Source organism: Thunnus albacares, chromosome 23 (assembly GCF_914725855.1).
Source record: "Thunnus albacares chromosome 23, fThuAlb1.1, whole genome shotgun sequence".
Classification (NCBI taxonomy): domain Eukaryota; kingdom Metazoa; phylum Chordata; class Actinopteri; order Scombriformes; family Scombridae; genus Thunnus; species Thunnus albacares.
Genome location: NC_058128.1, coordinates 24,588,150 through 24,605,194, shown reverse-complemented (window position 1 = coordinate 24,605,194; position 17,045 = coordinate 24,588,150). Strand labels below are relative to the sequence as shown.

General features: G+C 39.6%; 1 protein-coding gene across 3 annotated transcripts in view; it reads left to right on the top strand.

Moving 5' to 3' along the window:
* The window catches only part of large1 (LARGE xylosyl- and glucuronyltransferase 1), a 128,229-nt gene that overhangs the window by 89,468 nt on the left and 21,716 nt on the right, over window positions 1–17,045 (top strand). For all 3 annotated transcript variants that reach the window (XM_044343399.1, XM_044343398.1, XM_044343400.1), the window contains 3 exons: window positions 7,504–7,608; window positions 9,951–10,063; window positions 15,530–15,655. In XM_044343399.1, the coding sequence (XP_044199334.1) occupies window positions 7,504–7,608; window positions 9,951–10,063; window positions 15,530–15,655 (344 nt within the window). The remainder of the gene's footprint in view (window positions 1–7,503; window positions 7,609–9,950; window positions 10,064–15,529; window positions 15,656–17,045) is intronic.

Genomic DNA, 17,045 nt, shown 5'->3' with positions numbered 1-17,045 from the left:
ATAATCCTTCAAGTTTGTGGTTATTTAAAGGAAGTCATACAGCCTTTAAATTTTGTCTGAGTTTACTAAATTACTCCCAAATCTGCAGGGAGAATTTCCACAGCACAAATATAATAGATGATGTGTCTGGATAATGGGCTGTCTGGATGTTGTTCTTATAACATTTTCAAAACGGCAATACTTTTGATTCATATGCAGAAAACCCAATTTAAAGCTTTGGGTAGTCATGACGATGCCCTATGCTACATTATGACATTATACCTTCCCTCAATCCCCCGCCGCCTGCAATCAGCAAAACTAATGGCAGGTGATGCTTTGGCAGCGTAACCTCCCCAGCTACCTGTCCTTGAATTAGGAACACTTAAGTGTATTGCAGTTTTCCAAGTGCATGAGACATAATTTCTTTCTTATTCAGCAGTTCAAACCTTGTGTGACAGAAATGCTTTTTAGCTGATCACTTGGCGTTCAAGGACACCAGGACAGAGACGGTGACTTGGCTCATGCCAGCTCAGGAGTTAGCATCTCATTTCACCTTTTTGTTTTGTTTTCATCATATATACAAGAGCCACAAACAACACACATTAGCTTTCCTGCCAAAGTCTTCTTCTCATCTACAAACATGAACACCTCTTGTCCTGCACCTGAACAAAGCAACCAAACAAACAAACTCCAAGTAAAAGTACACTTTCACTTGCAAAATGTCAGTTATCAGGCTAAATAGTTGATCAGCTAGTCAGCACACTAAACAGCTTAAAATCCTCTATGCAAATTGTCAGCTAGTTTAGATGTGAAGTGTGTGGTCCTTCTCTTCAACACCACTGCTAACAAAATACTGTCCTCAGGACTCTTCATGGCTAGGCTAGGCTAAAGGAGCATTTCACATTGACCTTTTCCCTGCTTCTTCATAATAAACATATTGTAAGGTTAGTCCCCCCCAACAAATACAAACACCCAGAACTTATTTCTCAACAAGCACAGTTTATTCATATCACAACTCAAAATGCAACTGCTACATCTTTTATGGCAAGTTGGTTAACAATTCATCATGTTATTCCCCTAAAAACATAGGTGACATAGGTCCTCAGGTTTCAATACACACTCCGCTCCAACTCTCTTTTGAAATGTCAAAAGAAGAATAACATATTCAGTAACCCAGCCAATACATCTAAACATGCAATATACACACATAACATGCACACTGGAGTGGCTGTGGCTCAGGAGGTAGAGCAGGTCGTCCACTAATCGGAAGATCAGCGGTTCAATTTCCGGCTCCTCTAGTCCACATGTCGATGTGTCCTTGACCCCAAATTGCTCCTGATGGCTGTGCCATAAGTGTGTGAATGGTTAGTTTCCTCTGATGGGCAGGTTGGGACCTTGCATTGTAGCCCCTGTACCCATTCAATGTATGAATGTGTGTGAATGGGTGAATGTGATTTGTAGTGTAAAAGCGCTTTGAGTGGTCGGAAGACTAGAAAGGCGCTATACAAGTACAGTCCATTTACCATTTACCATTTACACTCCAAAGCACATACCAGTCTGGAAGCTTTCCCCCTAGAGCTGCCTGTGAGCCTCACCACATCCCCGCACCTTCACAGCATAAGCACATGCACAACACAATCAGCCTTTCGCACACTTCACCCAACAGCCCTTTAGTAGCCCACATAACATAGTTCACACATGCCATTTAATGCAGCCTCAGCCCCAGCTCCTCAAAGCTCCAGGGAGAAATATCGACTCACGCCATAGTCAGGCAGACTCCCGCCAGCAGTTGGCGTCCAGCCAACACGACCCCCCAACTAAGCTCAGCACATCCGTATGATGTCATCAGCAGTGGGCCCGGCCACCATAATACCCAGGGCCTTTAAACATACAGTGCAGCTGTGCACCCCACCACAGTCATCTCAGCTGCAGTGCCTTATAGTATTATAACAATACATTTGAAACCCACTGTGATGGGAGACGATTTCATCACTTCAGTAACAGTATTGATTGTGGCATTCATTGTATCAAACAGTGAAAACTAAGGGTGTGGACTAGAGCTGGCTGATTATGTTTGAAGACATTATCACAATGTTGATGAAAATATTTTATTGATTAGTTTATATTGATATACAGACGGGTCATAAATTAAAGTAAAAGCCAACATAAAGTGTCTTAGTAAGGTGTTGGACCACCACGTGCCACCACAGCTTCAGTGATCCTTGGCATTGATTCTACAAATCTCTGATCTCTTCTGGAGGGATGAACATCATTCTTCCAAAAGATATTCCCTCATGTGGTGTTTTGATGATGGTGGTGGAGAGCACTGTCTAACACATCAGTCCAAAATCTCCCATAGCTGTTCAATTTGGTTGAGACCTGGGGACTGTGAAGGCCATAGCATATGATTCACATTATTATAGTCATCAAACCATTCAGTGACCCCTCGTACCCTGTGAATTGGGGCACTGGAAGAGACCACTCCCATCAGGATAGAAATGTTTCATCATAGGATAAAGGTGATGACTCACAACAACTTTGTATTGATTTGCAGTGACCCTTCCCTCTAAGGGGACAAGTGGACCCAAACCATACCAGCAAAATGCCCCCAAAGCATAACAGAGCCACCAGATCCCCTCACTGTAGGGGTCAAGCATTCAGACCTATACTAGTTTCTCCTTTAATTTGTCCCCCGTCTGTATTTCAAGACATGAAAATCATAAGAAAACCTGCAATAAACTGTGTTCCACTATTGTGAATTACATCAGACAAAAACAAACAATCTTTGTTTTCAAATGCAATTTAATTGGAATCAAGAAGTTAACTGAACCGAACAGAATTTTGTAAACAGATAACACAATATCATATTTTGATTTAATCCTACCTATTCCCCAGCCACATAGACTACACTCAAAGAAATGAAATAATGAAATACATTTACCTAATTTCCCACATAACTAAGTTGAATAAATGAGAAAATGTATAGAGAACTGATCATTACTAAATACTATCAAACAAATCTCACCAAACTGTATTAAATTCTACATCATTCGGTTATGTGGAATTAACTTAACACACATTTTGAATTTACTCAGACATTTATGTTAGATTGACTACACACAGTTATGTTAAATATACATAACACAGCTGAGTGGTATTAAAGTTATACACAATAAACAAAGAAATACATAAAAAAACTCACAAACAAAATTAAATAATTGCCCATATCTATAGTGCATTGCCTGAAAGTCAATAATTAATAGAGCCCAAGGTGATCAAATTGACACTTTTGGAATCACCAATGTTCACAACTGAAAAACTTCTTTCTTCAGGTATCTTTTTTGTCTAGTAAGCAGTCTAATATGCCAAAATGTTCAGTTTACAGTGATATGATAACAGGTAGCAGCGAATACTAACAAATTAGCAACAGCATGTTTAGTGGTTTTCGTTGACTGATGACAAAATTTGTAAAAAATAAATAAATAAAAATAAATCAATATGTCTTTAGAGATCCTTATCAGTCTAGTGATATGAACACAGACAGCAGCAGATAGTGGCAGATACAAACAAATTAGAAACTGCAATTTTGTAGCAGTGGGGGCTGAGATTGAAATGATCAGAATCGATTAATATTCTGTCTTCAGATATTTTAGTGTAGCCAGCATTCCGAAATGCAAAAATGCTCAGTTTGCAGTGACATAACAGAAATATCAGCAAATGCTAATAATTAAGAAACACTATTTTGTCTTCGGATATCTTTTTTTTGTCAAGCCAGCAGTCCAAAATTCAGAGCTTGCATTGATATGAAAACAGGCAGCATCAAACTTTAACAGAAACTAACAGAAAACATTTGACAGTTCTGGTTGAGGGAAAACAATGATCAAAATCAGTGCTTCCATGTGAGGTAGCAATGGGAGGATGAAGAGGTGGAGTGAGGAGTGGATGTTAGGCCTGCTGACCTTGGCATTCATCTTAACTTGTATCAGCTCCACTGACTCAGCAGTAAAAACTCCCACTGATCTCCTGATACCTCTCCACAGCTAATTTAAGAACTGCTCACTCTCCCCTCAGCCTGCATGCTGAGACCTAGATTGTGGATGGCAAGGTGTGCTGTGTGAGGACTTACATACAAACTATTATGTCCCACTCTGTAATGCATTTTACCCTGACTGTAATCGCTAAATAGCACACATTGGCTTTAATCTTTCAGGGGCTCACAAGCCAGAAAGCCAGTCGCTAAATTACAAGATCAATAGCAGCTAAACAGTGTAATGTGGATTAATCTGTTTTGAAGATTAAAAAAGCTGATTCAGTAGCTGTGGCTGACAGCTGAGTACTTTCTTTTAATATAGTGTGAAGAATCTGTTTTATAGGATATTTTCTTTGATATATTATTTTAAAACAGAGCCTTTTTCTTTTTTTTTTTGTTGAAACAGAGTAGAGTTGTATTGATTTTGTTTCCTTTTCCTTGCCTGTCATGGCTCCCTGACTTGAAACCCAGTATTTGACTGTTTTTGAAAAAGCTTCTGGTGGAGGCTTCACGGTCAGTCGCACATAAGTTTTTCTCATTGTGAATGTTTAAATCCAGTCAAATATAGGCTTGTCAAGCTTAATGTGTTGATGCCTTGGGGTCATTTAAAAAGGACAACACGTTATTTTATTAAAATCACATCAATCATGCTTCCCTTTTCATTTTGCTAGAACATAAACAGTGCCATGGAGAATGGTAAGACAGTTGAACATTTAAAGCTGCAGCAATCAATATTTTCATAGTAAGAATGTATCAAACAACTGTATCAAGAGAGAATGTGTCAAACTATGTGAAAAGTGCTGATCATAGTGTCAAACTGACCAACCCTGCAGTTTCCTTCAGCTCTACAGGAGCTTTTTAGTATTTTTAGCTCATTGTTATGTTTTTTTATCCAGCAATCTTGACTGTCATCAAACTCAAGCAGGCAGCTGTTTTATGTGAAAAAGCCCCACTGTACACTACCTGCCCAGCGCCGAACAGCAGACAAACAGTTAGAGACTAGCTGGTGAACAAAGTGGAAAAGCTAAAGGGACATATTTTTCTCAGGAATCGGTGGAGACCAAAACAGAGCAAAAAGCAGAGTGAATACTGGACTTAGATTCATCAGGTGAACACAAACATGACTCCAAATGAATGCTAATGTTGCTGTTGCTGTCTCGAATGGCCAACACGATCAGTAATTCCAGCATTAAAGATCTAAAATAAACATGATTTGTACACCACTGTTAAAAAGAGAGTTACAAACTGCCAGTGTGGCAGCAGGGATGTGGCTAAAGGGTCAACAGAGCACTGATAGCTTAATTACACCACCATAAAGCAAAGGGTCCATGTGATTCTGAAAACATTTAGTTTGAGTTAAATGCAATAATGGAGTGTTCTTTTCATGTAATTCCAGCATGATTAAAATGTCATTAACTGTAATTAATCACACAGGTTTATTGCTTAATTGCAATCAAAAAGGATTAACCTTCATAAAAATATGAAGTAGAATATAAACAGGATGGATCTGCAGTAAAATTGTCTTTCCATCACTGATGATGATGAGATGAAGCTAACAGGCACTTTTTGATGATCCCAAACCAAAGAAGAATCACCTGTAAGGTCTGACCCAGTAAAAGGAGCAGAGCAGTGTTTTGTTTTTGAGCTCTAGTCGTCACCTTGATGTTCTTTGTTTTGCAGCCTTTTCTAAAGGGGCAGCCTGCTCTCTGCTGCCTGCTCCAATAAGCTCTCATTAATCTTCCTTACAGCTTTCATTAAAGCTGCCACCGCTACACCCATGCCTGCTCTCTGGGCTCCTATCTCCTCCCTAATGCCTATCTCCTCGACCTTTATCTCTGCCCAGCTTGCCTTCCATAATCTCTCTCCCTGAAGCCCATGTACATCCCTTCCCCTCCCGTCCCTTCATCTTGTGGCTCTGTCCTCTTTATTTCATACTGCCTCATACCTTTTTTTCTAGGGGCTCAAAAAATTTAAATTCCTATGAGCTGAGCATTGAATTCAATTTGCACCTTTTGTCATGGCAGCGGTGTGCCATTTCTGAGGTGGCAGTTAAAGGTGCAGTGTGTAGAATTTAATGGTATCTAGTAGAATGAACTTGGCAGAAATGGAATGTAATATTCATAAGTCTCTTTTTATTAGTGTATAATCAACTGAAAATAAGAATTGTGTTTTCATTAGCTTAGAATGAGCCCTTTATATCTACATAGGGAGCAGGTCCTCTTTCACGGAGCCCGCCATGTTTCTACAGTAGCCCAGAAGAGACAAATCAAACACTGGCTGTAGAGAGGGCCTTTCAAGTTTCATGGCCACCATAAGGCAAGGCACGTTTATTTATATAGCACATTTCAGAAACAAGGCAATTCAAAGTGCTTGACATAAAACATTAAAAGCATCAAGACAAAGTGCACCGTAGGTTCTCCTACACGCCTGGAAGGGTAGGGGGAACCTGCAACCTCACTGCTAGATGCCACTAAATTTTACACACTGATACTTTAAAGTTCTCCCCCAGTTTGTCGTCGACTCAGACATAAAAGCTCACATTATGAAGGGATTATGTTTCTACTGGCTCTGTGTTGAACTAGTTGACCCTGAAGTGTCTGCCGCTGATCCCCTCCAACCTCTATTTCTGTCTGCACACAATCCAAAGTGTAGAGAAGCCAAGAACAGCCAGTTATCTGGAGATCATGACTCAATTATCTCTTTATCTCACGATAAAACCAACTGCAACAAATTATGTTTTATTGAGTTTAGAATTAGTTTTTAAAGCTGCTATCCTAAAATTTGATTATCATAAAGTCCATAAAGTAGTGGGCTTTATTTACCCCATCTGCAGAGAGAACTAGGGCTTTATAGGAGACAGTTTTGTTCTGTTTTTCTAAAAATGTTTGATCATATTTTAAGATGTCATCCTGTCTTCTGATCTGCTCGTTTTAATTTGCTGTTGATGCAAACTCAATGCTTCCTATTTACTTGTTCACAATTAACTGTATAATGAACCACAAGACACAAAAAACATCTGTAATATAATATAAATCTATGATGAAACCAACTCAGGTAGACCACTATATTTTTCTTTAGATGCTCACATTTGATTTGAGGCAACAAGTCAACAACTTTGCCCTTTTATGTGTTTAAAACTATCTGGAAGTATTTTGAAAAAACAGAAAATCACTAGCTGATGTAAGAGTAGACAAGTCAGGTAGAGGGAAGTCTGCACACCAAAAGAAGTCAATTAAAATTATTCATCATGAAATAACTTCTGGATGCTGAGATGCAATATTCAGCTCAAATTTAACTGTTTTGAAAACCACCACATTACTCCAGCCAAAACCCTCAGGACATAATACATGACTACAAAACAACAAATTCAAGAAATAAGATCGTGGAATTAACTCTGCAGTGAATTAGAAGGAATTAAAAGAAAAGTATATATGATATAAAGAGTGATAGAACTTGAAAAAGCAGTAATGGTGTTGTGTTTGTGCTTTTTTCAGGTCAGCAGGTTCTGGGTCTGGTGGAGAACCAGAGTGACTGGTACCTGGGGAACCTGTGGAAGAACCATCGGCCCTGGCCTGCGCTGGGCAGAGGTTTCAACACAGGTGAGTACAGGAGGACTTCATGTTGGTGTGTCGAGGCTTCTCATGTTGTGTCCCAGTTCTATAGTACACTAAAGATAAGCAGGTTGTCAGTATGTAGTGTGTTATCACTGGAAAATCTTATCAAACCACACCCACACAGTCCTGACGGAGTTTTGGAGTATTAAACTCTTCATAAATATTACTTGATGTTACTAGTACGAAACATTATTCAGTCAAAATTTAATGTGTAGAGAAAATACTAATTTGAAAGCCAGTTTTTCAGGGCCTATTTGTGGGTGGTGAAAGGACAGCTGCAAGTACATCTGAAAAACAAAGCAAGTATTAAATCAATTTTAAGATTAATTAGCGGCAGCATTCTAAAATGATAATTGTCTTCACATGTATTGCATCATTTCCTGCTAGCACAAAACTGTTAAAGGTACGGTCACATTAGACTGCTGTCAACATCTGTTGAAACCCATCCAATGGACAAAGTCAAACATGCATTTACTGTTTCAGTGTGATGTCCAGCCCATTTGTAGGTCAGAGTTCAGCTTTGTTCCACTTCGACTGGGCGGATGAGGTTGTTGGGCTAATAGAAACACTGCTGCACTGTTTGGAAATGGAGAAGTTATTACAAATATACCAGCGTGTTTCATCACCATTTTTAGTACATTATAAAACACCGTTTACAGTTCGTGATCGCTCTGTTCAATATTTATTTATTAGCCACATCAGAAAGTGACATCACGTCCTTTTCAGGCCAGAGTGGAGGGAAATTTCAATGAGGAGAAATGTAATGTGACTGAACCTTAAGGACATTCATTTATTTTATACTAGCTGCAATAAAAGTAAGTATATGACAGAGGAGTGAGAAATATGTTCATATAAGTAAGATGAGACAGACTATTTATACTGAGGTACTGTAGCTCTTCCTTTAATATCTCTGCTTGTATTGGACCATCATTGGTGTTGTTACAAATCATTAAGCAGTACTGCTTTATGGCAGTATTCCATTTTTTAAATTTTTGCTCCAGCACATTGATTGGTATTAATTTGCTTAACTAGTCAAAGGCAGCCACTCCTCTCTGTTTACTGTTTCTCAATTGATTTTCCAGAAAATGTATTATATCACAATGTACTAGACATCAATAATGCGATATAAAATAATACAGTGATAGATAATGGATTGGTTCAAACCAAATGAACCATCTGTAATAGGAAAACATTTTCAATGCTGTCTGCCTTTTTTTTTTGTTTTCTGTCTTCTTTTTTTCCTCCCAAAATTTTAATCTCCACATTTCAAAGCCTAACAGTGAAAACAAAGAGTGTGCAGTGAGGCAGTTTCTTTCCCTGCAAGAAAACAGCGAATTTGCACAGGCATTGATGAAATATGTAGGCGTCCACAAGGCTTGTTAAAAGTTGTATGAAAAAACATTTTCAAAAGGGTGTGGGGGTATAATTTCACACAGCCCCTCAGAGCAGCTGATAGTAGGATTGATTGGATTCCATTACACCTTGTTGTTATTTTTCCCTGCCTATATTTTTTCCCTCCATCAAATCCAGCAGCTTTTTCCTTCAGGAGACATATATCTCTCTCTGTGCTGTTTGGAGCAGAAGGATAATCTTTCTGTTGACTATAACCCAAAACAAACAGCGTGGCCGGCTGCAGCAGCTTTGTGAATTTTACAGCATTTCAGCAGCAGCGGTGTAAAACTCACCTGAACAGGTCTGTTTTGTAAAGGTTCTATGTCCTGCTATTAAACTTCCTGCCAGTGTGACTGAACAGCACATTTCAGAAATAGAAAGGCACGTGTTGCATTTACACAGAACAGCAATTTGACACAAAGCCTCCAGTTCAGCTGCGGTTGGTCGGCTTTGTGGCGGTGGCCGTGGCAACAGATGGAGCACAGCGGGATGTGAAAGATGGTTTGTTTGTTCCGATCCGAAAAAATTACTCACCATGTCCCTCCCTCTGAAAATTGGCTGCTTGATTTTATTTGTAGCAGCCAGGAAGATTTCTTTTATTAGCAAGGGGCCTGAGAAAAAAGTTGTTGGTTGTGTGGTGACAAAGTTAGCAGAGAAAGAAGAGTGATTTGAATTTCCAGGAGGATTTTAACATGTTTTCTACATCCAGTGCCAGTCTGTCGCTAAGCTTAAAGTCTACAGCTTTATCTCAGAAAACACAAGGCTGTGATTCAGAGCCTCATGATGGGACTTTATCACCTTTACCAGGCAGCAAGATACTAATCTCTCTGTTTCTTAAGCTACCATATCTCACTGTGTTTGTGTGTGTGTGTGTGTGTGTGTGTGTGTGTGTGTGTGTGTGTGTTTGTGTGTGTATGTGTGTGTGTGCTTTTTAGGAGTGATTTTGCTTCTCTTGGATCGGCTACGTAAGCTGAGATGGGAGCAGATGTGGAGGTTGACTGCAGAGAGGGAACTAATGAGCATGCTGTCTACCTCTCTGGCTGACCAGGTAACACAGATGTAACCACACGTTGTGACACCTCAGACCTGGAAACGTAGGATCCCACTTAAACCACACATTTGAATACTGGGCTAGTAATGTAAACTAAAGTTAAACACCTTTTGTTTGCAGTAAGGAGTTCAGTCTGATTCAAATATGTTGTCCTGTCCATGTCTAAATACAAATGTGTTTATAACAGTTCCAAACAGTAGGATGAAAAGACTGCAAAGATCTAGCAAGATACTAGCAAAGATCAATAGAAAACAAGGGAAGAGAAGGTAGCAGCTTCTCATTTTACTTACAAATGTTGAACGGCAGATCTGGTAAGATTCAGTGAGGACTTAGAAAGAATTCGTACTCAAGTGGTGAATTTATTCTGTCCTCATGTAACGTTCCAGTATCAGACTAGGCAGATAGCTAACAGAGTCCAATAAAGACCTAACGCTGAAATAGTTTTCCACTCTTTACTGAATATCCTCCGGTCTGATTGAACAAACTGTAAAACTGAAATGGAATCACAGAGTAAACATGTTACCTAAATACATTAAAATGTTGCCATCTTTAGAGTAGTCATATTATGTGATGTTAGCTAATTTACACAGCCTGTTAGCTCTTAATTAGCTTAAAGCAAACCCATTATGCTAGTTTTCTTATTTATCTTAAGCCTCTTTCACACATAGGTCCCAGTAAATTACTGGGATAATCTTTCAAGCACTGCTAGTGAATTGGACTATTTACACATGCAGCTACATTCAGGAGCATTTCTGTCTTGCTTCTTTTCACACATAACATGGCAATGCCAGAATAGAGGGGGCAGGGGACAGTCCAGCAGATGGCAGCAATGCAACACTTATGGATGCCACTCGCAATAAAACTACATGGACTGAGAGGCGCTCCCTTACTTCTGAATCTGTCCAGTTTCCAGCCATTATTGCTTGTTTGCAAACAAAAGAACTTATATTAAAGAACATATTGCCTGTGAATTATCAAATCACCCACAAAATCATTGGTAAACAAGTAAATGGGTCTTGTGATTGGTTCACTCACTCCACATGAAAGCGTCTTTTCTCAGACAGACGTAACCTCTTCACGTGCTTGTCCCTGCAGTCTTACTGCTTTCATTCACAACACAGCCATACCGGCATTTTCCCTGAAATGTTAGTAGGTCTTGAGGTGGGAAATTTGCGGTACAGATTTCCCTGAATATCGATCCATCTGGTACCTGGGGAACCTGTGGAAAAACCAGCTCGACTTGAGTCATGGCTCAGTGTGATTACTCCCAAAACAATGGAAAAATAACGTTAGCAGAGCGGAGCAGTGAACTTGTGCGCTGTGTGTGGAGGACATCCAGAGGGGCTGTGAGCCGAGCTGCTGCTAACGTTTGCTCAGCTTGTTTCTCTGATAACTTAAGATCCAGACATTCAGGAGGTTTTACCGCCGAATTATCCGTAGAGGTCTCATCCTCTCCAGAACACCAGAACTGTGATTAAAACCGGTAAAAAAACCCCCACTGAATAGAGCATTTACACGTCAAAAATCAGTGTTTCTCCTGTGCTCTTTAGTGGACACAGGACAGCCGGAGGGGCTGAGAGCCAAGCCGTTGCTAACGTTTCAGCTTGTTTGTTTCAGCGATGACTAAAATCCTTCATCAGGTTAAAAGGTTTAGTTAAAAACGACCAAGATCTAAAAAGTGTATTGTAAAAATATAACTTAAAACTGGATAAAAAGTCAATTTATGACAGCTTCTGGCAGGCAACCACAACACTGATGCATGTGTGCAAAGGGGATACGATGTCATTGACAGGCAACCAAATGAAACAGACCATTACCTTGATTAAAATTAGGGATTTGTTTGGGTTTGAACATTGTTGGAAAGATTTGGGATAATGTAACTACACAACTCTTCAAAATATATAACATAGGTCTAGTTGTTTTCTAAAGACATTTTAATGCAGAAAAGTTACATGTTATACTGTAAACTGTACATTTTTGTTACAGACCAAATGCAACTGTTCTGCAGTACTTAAAGGCATATGCGATCCATATTTCACCAAGGAAAGGAAGGCAATGAACTGCATGCTTGTTCCAACCACCAGTCAACTAAAATAAAGACATTTCCCTAAAGCCTTGGCATTGATTCTACAAGTCTCTGGAACTCCTCTGGTGGGATGAACACCATTCCTCAAAAACATATTCTCTCATTTGGTGTTTTGATGATGGTAGTAGAGTGCTGTCTAACAAGTCAGTCCAAAATCTCCCATAGGTGCAAAATGGATTGAGATGTGGTGACTGTGAAGGTCATAGTATATGATTCACATCATTTTCATATTCATCAAATCATTTAGTGACCCCTCATGCCCTGTGAATTGGGGCATTGTCATCCTGGAAGAGACCACTCCTATCAGGATAGAAATTTTTCATCATAGGATAAAGGTGAACAACTTTGTATTAATTTGCAGTGACCCTTCCCTCTAAGGGGACAAGTGGACCCAATCCATGCCAGCAAAATGCCCCCCAAAGCATAAAGGAGCCACCAGATCCCCTCACTACAGGGGTCAAGCATTCAGACCTGTACCAGTTTTTCCTTTAATTTGTCACCCCTATGGTACATACTGAAGGTCATAAATAAGTGTTATCTTACCCTGTGCTGTGTTCCATATCTAACACTGAAAGGGCGTACACTGAGACCTTGGCGAAGGATTTCTCCATTATCTCGGAGCTATTCAGAGCTCATCTAGACGAGAGGTACGTTTATGAGATTTTAATTAAACCTTCATTAAGTAAAGTCCCGCAAGGTATGTAGTTTGGAAAATGAACGGGGCTTTGGAAATCGTTTCAGCGTTCCATCTGCCTACTGCCGTATGAGCTCCTCCAATGGACTGTCAGGCCTCTTTATCGCAGCATTCATTATGTGGCTATAGAGTTTTTATGTCTCCCATTAGAAAGCTGGAATCTGCCACTGAGACTGTTGTCTTGTGAACCCGCAAAGATCTCAAAGTCAAGAACTCTCTCAGATGTAACCAAAGTAGGTTTCCTCAAAGCCATGTGAAGACTTCAGCTTTATGAGTGTGATTACACATAAATTAGGAATAAAAGCCTGAACATCTGGATATGCACAAAACACTGACAAGACTGAAGAAGAGTCAGGACTGTTAAAGTGGCCCCATAGAAGTAACATCTGGAGCCAATGTTTCACAGTAGTATTGTTTTTAAGGTGAAGTTGTCACCTGGGTGATATTTCTCCCCACTAGCACTGTTCAAACACACAGAACCTGATTTGAAACTTTTGCAATTTCCAAAGATATCAGATATATCAGGCTGTTTTGGGGGGAAATGTTTATCTTAATATTTTCATCTGATTGAATGGTGCAGCCAAGTGCTAGTTTTGAATATTTCACTCTGTGTAAATATCATATAGCCTCAGTGAGGACCTGGAACAAGCTGATACACAATAAGATACTGTCAAACAGTGTGGAATTAGATGATATTTCCAGCCTCGCAGCTACTTACAGTAAGTGGAAATAAAGGGGGAAAACTAGATTTCAAGTAGCTAATATCTGGAAAACATCTGATTTAGGCTGACTCACTTTATTAGCAAAACATTTCAGTCCTCAGAACTTCATCAGGCAAAATTCCTACACACGAGCCTGCCTGATGAACATCTGAGGACCAAAATGTTGTGTTAATGAAATGAGTTGAAGTGTGCCGGATTCTTTGGTTCTTTTAAAGTCAAGAGATTATGATCCTACGCAGCTGTCACTAAGACTTGATAGTGTGCAAGAACTTTTTTTGAAATTATGAACAATTACAATCAAATCACTGAAAATGGGGTTTCTGTATTTTATTTGTTTGGCAGACTATGAACATTTAAATTTTCTGACATCACTAAGGCTCAGAGTGTCCCATCAACATGGCTCTTTATATCCCTGGAACCCTGACAATCTCCTCTATCCCTTCATGTGTGGATATCTGTGCTGTGTTGAAAACATCTGAACATAAAGACAAAACATTACAAAATTCTTTAGTTCTACTCACATGCAAAGTGATGTCATACTGGGTGACACATATAGTGGCTATAAAACAAGCAAGAACCTTACGATTCAAAGGGTTAAAACACCATAGCTGTGTCTTTGTTTTTTTCCTTTTATGTCAGTTTTTTTATTGCGTTCCTATGAAACAAACTAGTTTCCCAGTTCAAAGCTTTAGATTTTTCAGTGATGCTTTAGCTTTCAGCTCATCATTTGTCTCAATGATCCCTGCTGAGTTTTCAGTTTTGTTTTAATGATTGTTATCATGATTTTCTGTGTTTTTCTCTTCTATTGGCTGCTTTTATATTGAGGTGCATTATTTCCTCCTGGTTGATGTATTACAACCCTCTGCAGTCTGCAGAAATACATACAGCCTCTGATACACCTACTTTTAACTATGTGTTCATATGTGCATGATGGCTACTCAGTGGCTGTGCACAACTGTGCACAACCTCAGAAATGTACACTATGCATCTGCAAGATGCAGTTACATCTATGACTGGTATATCGGTTAGGGTTGGGCCGATGGGTGATGCCATCCGTCCATCGCCAATGGCTGACAGTCATCGACCACTGAGCCTCTACCATTGTAACATCATGATTTAAACCCCCCCCCCCACCACTCCCCATCGTCTGTCCATCTTTTGCGTGGATTACATTACTCTTATTCACAAAGCTTTTATTGCACTTACAGTAACACAATGAGTGTAGTTAGTTGTCGTCACATGCACCCCGCCCGCAGTGAAACAGAGGAGAGGAGAGAAACTTAGTGCGACCATAAATGACAGCAAAATGCAGCAGACACTCACACTGAGCTGAAATGAAACGAGTGCACATAAATTAGGTAAATAACATAAATAAACAGTGTCTACTGTGCTTTGCTGTCATTTATGGTCATGCTGAGTTTCTCTCCTTCTCTCCCCTGTTTCACCGCGGGTGGGGCTGAGCGCTCTATGCATTTGTGAGTGTGTGTCCTCTGAGTGGAGCAGAGGAGAAACAGTGAACCAGGTGAAGTACTCGAGTTGATGACAATTACGCTTGTCACGTTACTGTAAGTGCAATAAAAGCTTTGCGAGTAAAAAGCCAATAAGAGTAATTTATCACCCTTACGTCACAGCTGCATGCTATACCACAAGCCTAACACATCACTCCTGTACTGGTGGCATGCGTGTGCTTCTTTGTGCCTCTATAACTGTAACATGAATAGAATAATACATACCAGTATAATATACCATACAGCACTTTGACATATGTGTGTAAGTATGTTTGATCAAATATATGCTGTTTTAAACACATTCCCAAACACAGCTTTGTGTGGCCATCAATTAAACAGGCAGCAGGGTCAGATTAGACTGTGTGGTGCAGGTCTTTAGATGATGAAACATAAGGCAAAACATAAGGCTCAGTCTATGTGTGTATATGTGTGTGTGTGTGTGTGCCCGTGCAGGATATCTTCAATGCTGTGATCAAACAGAACCCATTCCTGGTTCACCAGCTGCCCTGCTTCTGGAACGTCCAGCTGTCCGACCACACCCGCTCTGAGAAGTGCTACAAAGACGTGTCAGACCTCAAGGTGAGACCCTGCTGTCTCCACTGTGCATACACTCAGTCACTTCAGACATACAAGACCTGACCTGCATTAATCACGAGTCTCAGAGCAGAAAGACTGTCTAAGCCAGCCCCACACTCTCAGTGACACACATTTGGTTCTGTTTTTGGCAGGCTAAAAGGATTTTATGGATTTTTTTGCTAACCTTGAAAAGGCATCCTGTCTTTACAGGCATTTGTAGAGCTATCGCTTTAGTAGTTCACAGTGGGTGGACAATAACACAGCATGTACACATACAACATATTTGTATGGACAAATTCAAATAAGCTTTGTGTCCATTCATCAGATCAGATTCATCTGATTCTTCCAATTTCAGCCTTTTTTTCCAGCAAGGAAATGCAACTAAATTAATGTAATTAGGCTCCCTGACAGACAGATTTAGGACACCTCAAAGCTTCACCAATTATGCTCAATAATGCCTGGAGGTGCTATTTAAATGGTTTTGTCAGCGTCATGGCTCATTTGATATAATTGCTCCAAGCATAAATCAGTATGCCTTTCAAATGAATCAATATCAAAATACTAACATTTAAATGATTGTAGATGGATGATCGTTGATGTTGTGGTCAAATATCTCAAGCAGGCATGATACCAAGATAGTCGGTGATAGACGTCAATGTAGGCTCTAAAAGAACAGGAAGTGGCATATGAAAGAAGTTGAAGAGGGAGGTGGAGGTGAACATTCTGCTGCATGTTTATGAGGACAGCAAATTTTATGATTGGTTAAAGCTCCTTCACTTGAACAATGGAATTTCCTACAGCACTTGATGTATCAAAGCTGAAACTGCAATATTTCAAAAATTATAAAATAAATCAAAAAGTTGAATGGAAGTTAAACATGCTAATGTATCTGCTGATCAAATTGGAGCAGGTTTGATGCTTGTTACATACTGTATATTTTGATATTGCACCTATAGATGTGCATTATAAAAAAAGTTGAAAACAAAATTTCAAACATTATGAAACAAATATTTTTAAAATAGAAGCTGAACCTTTTGAAGTCTGAACAAAGCTTCTACTGCACATACAGTATATGGAAGTAGTTGAAGGACAAAAATGTGTCCTGAGGAATAATAATGATGTCAATAAAATTGTGCATTGCATTGTGCAAGTGAGCACCTGATGTCAGTTTACTGTCAGAATTTGTGTACAGGGTGCGGCTGGTCAAGCAGAATCGGGTGGTGGTTCTCCACCGTGACCTGCTCACACCCTACAGACCCTTGACTTTGTTATGAGGGGGATAAAAACAGCTGGGAGCCGTAATTTGCCTGTTATTTCTCACATTTTCAAACACATCATTAGCATTTGACTGTACCCTTTTTTTTTTCACTTAATGGGCCATCATTGTGTCATC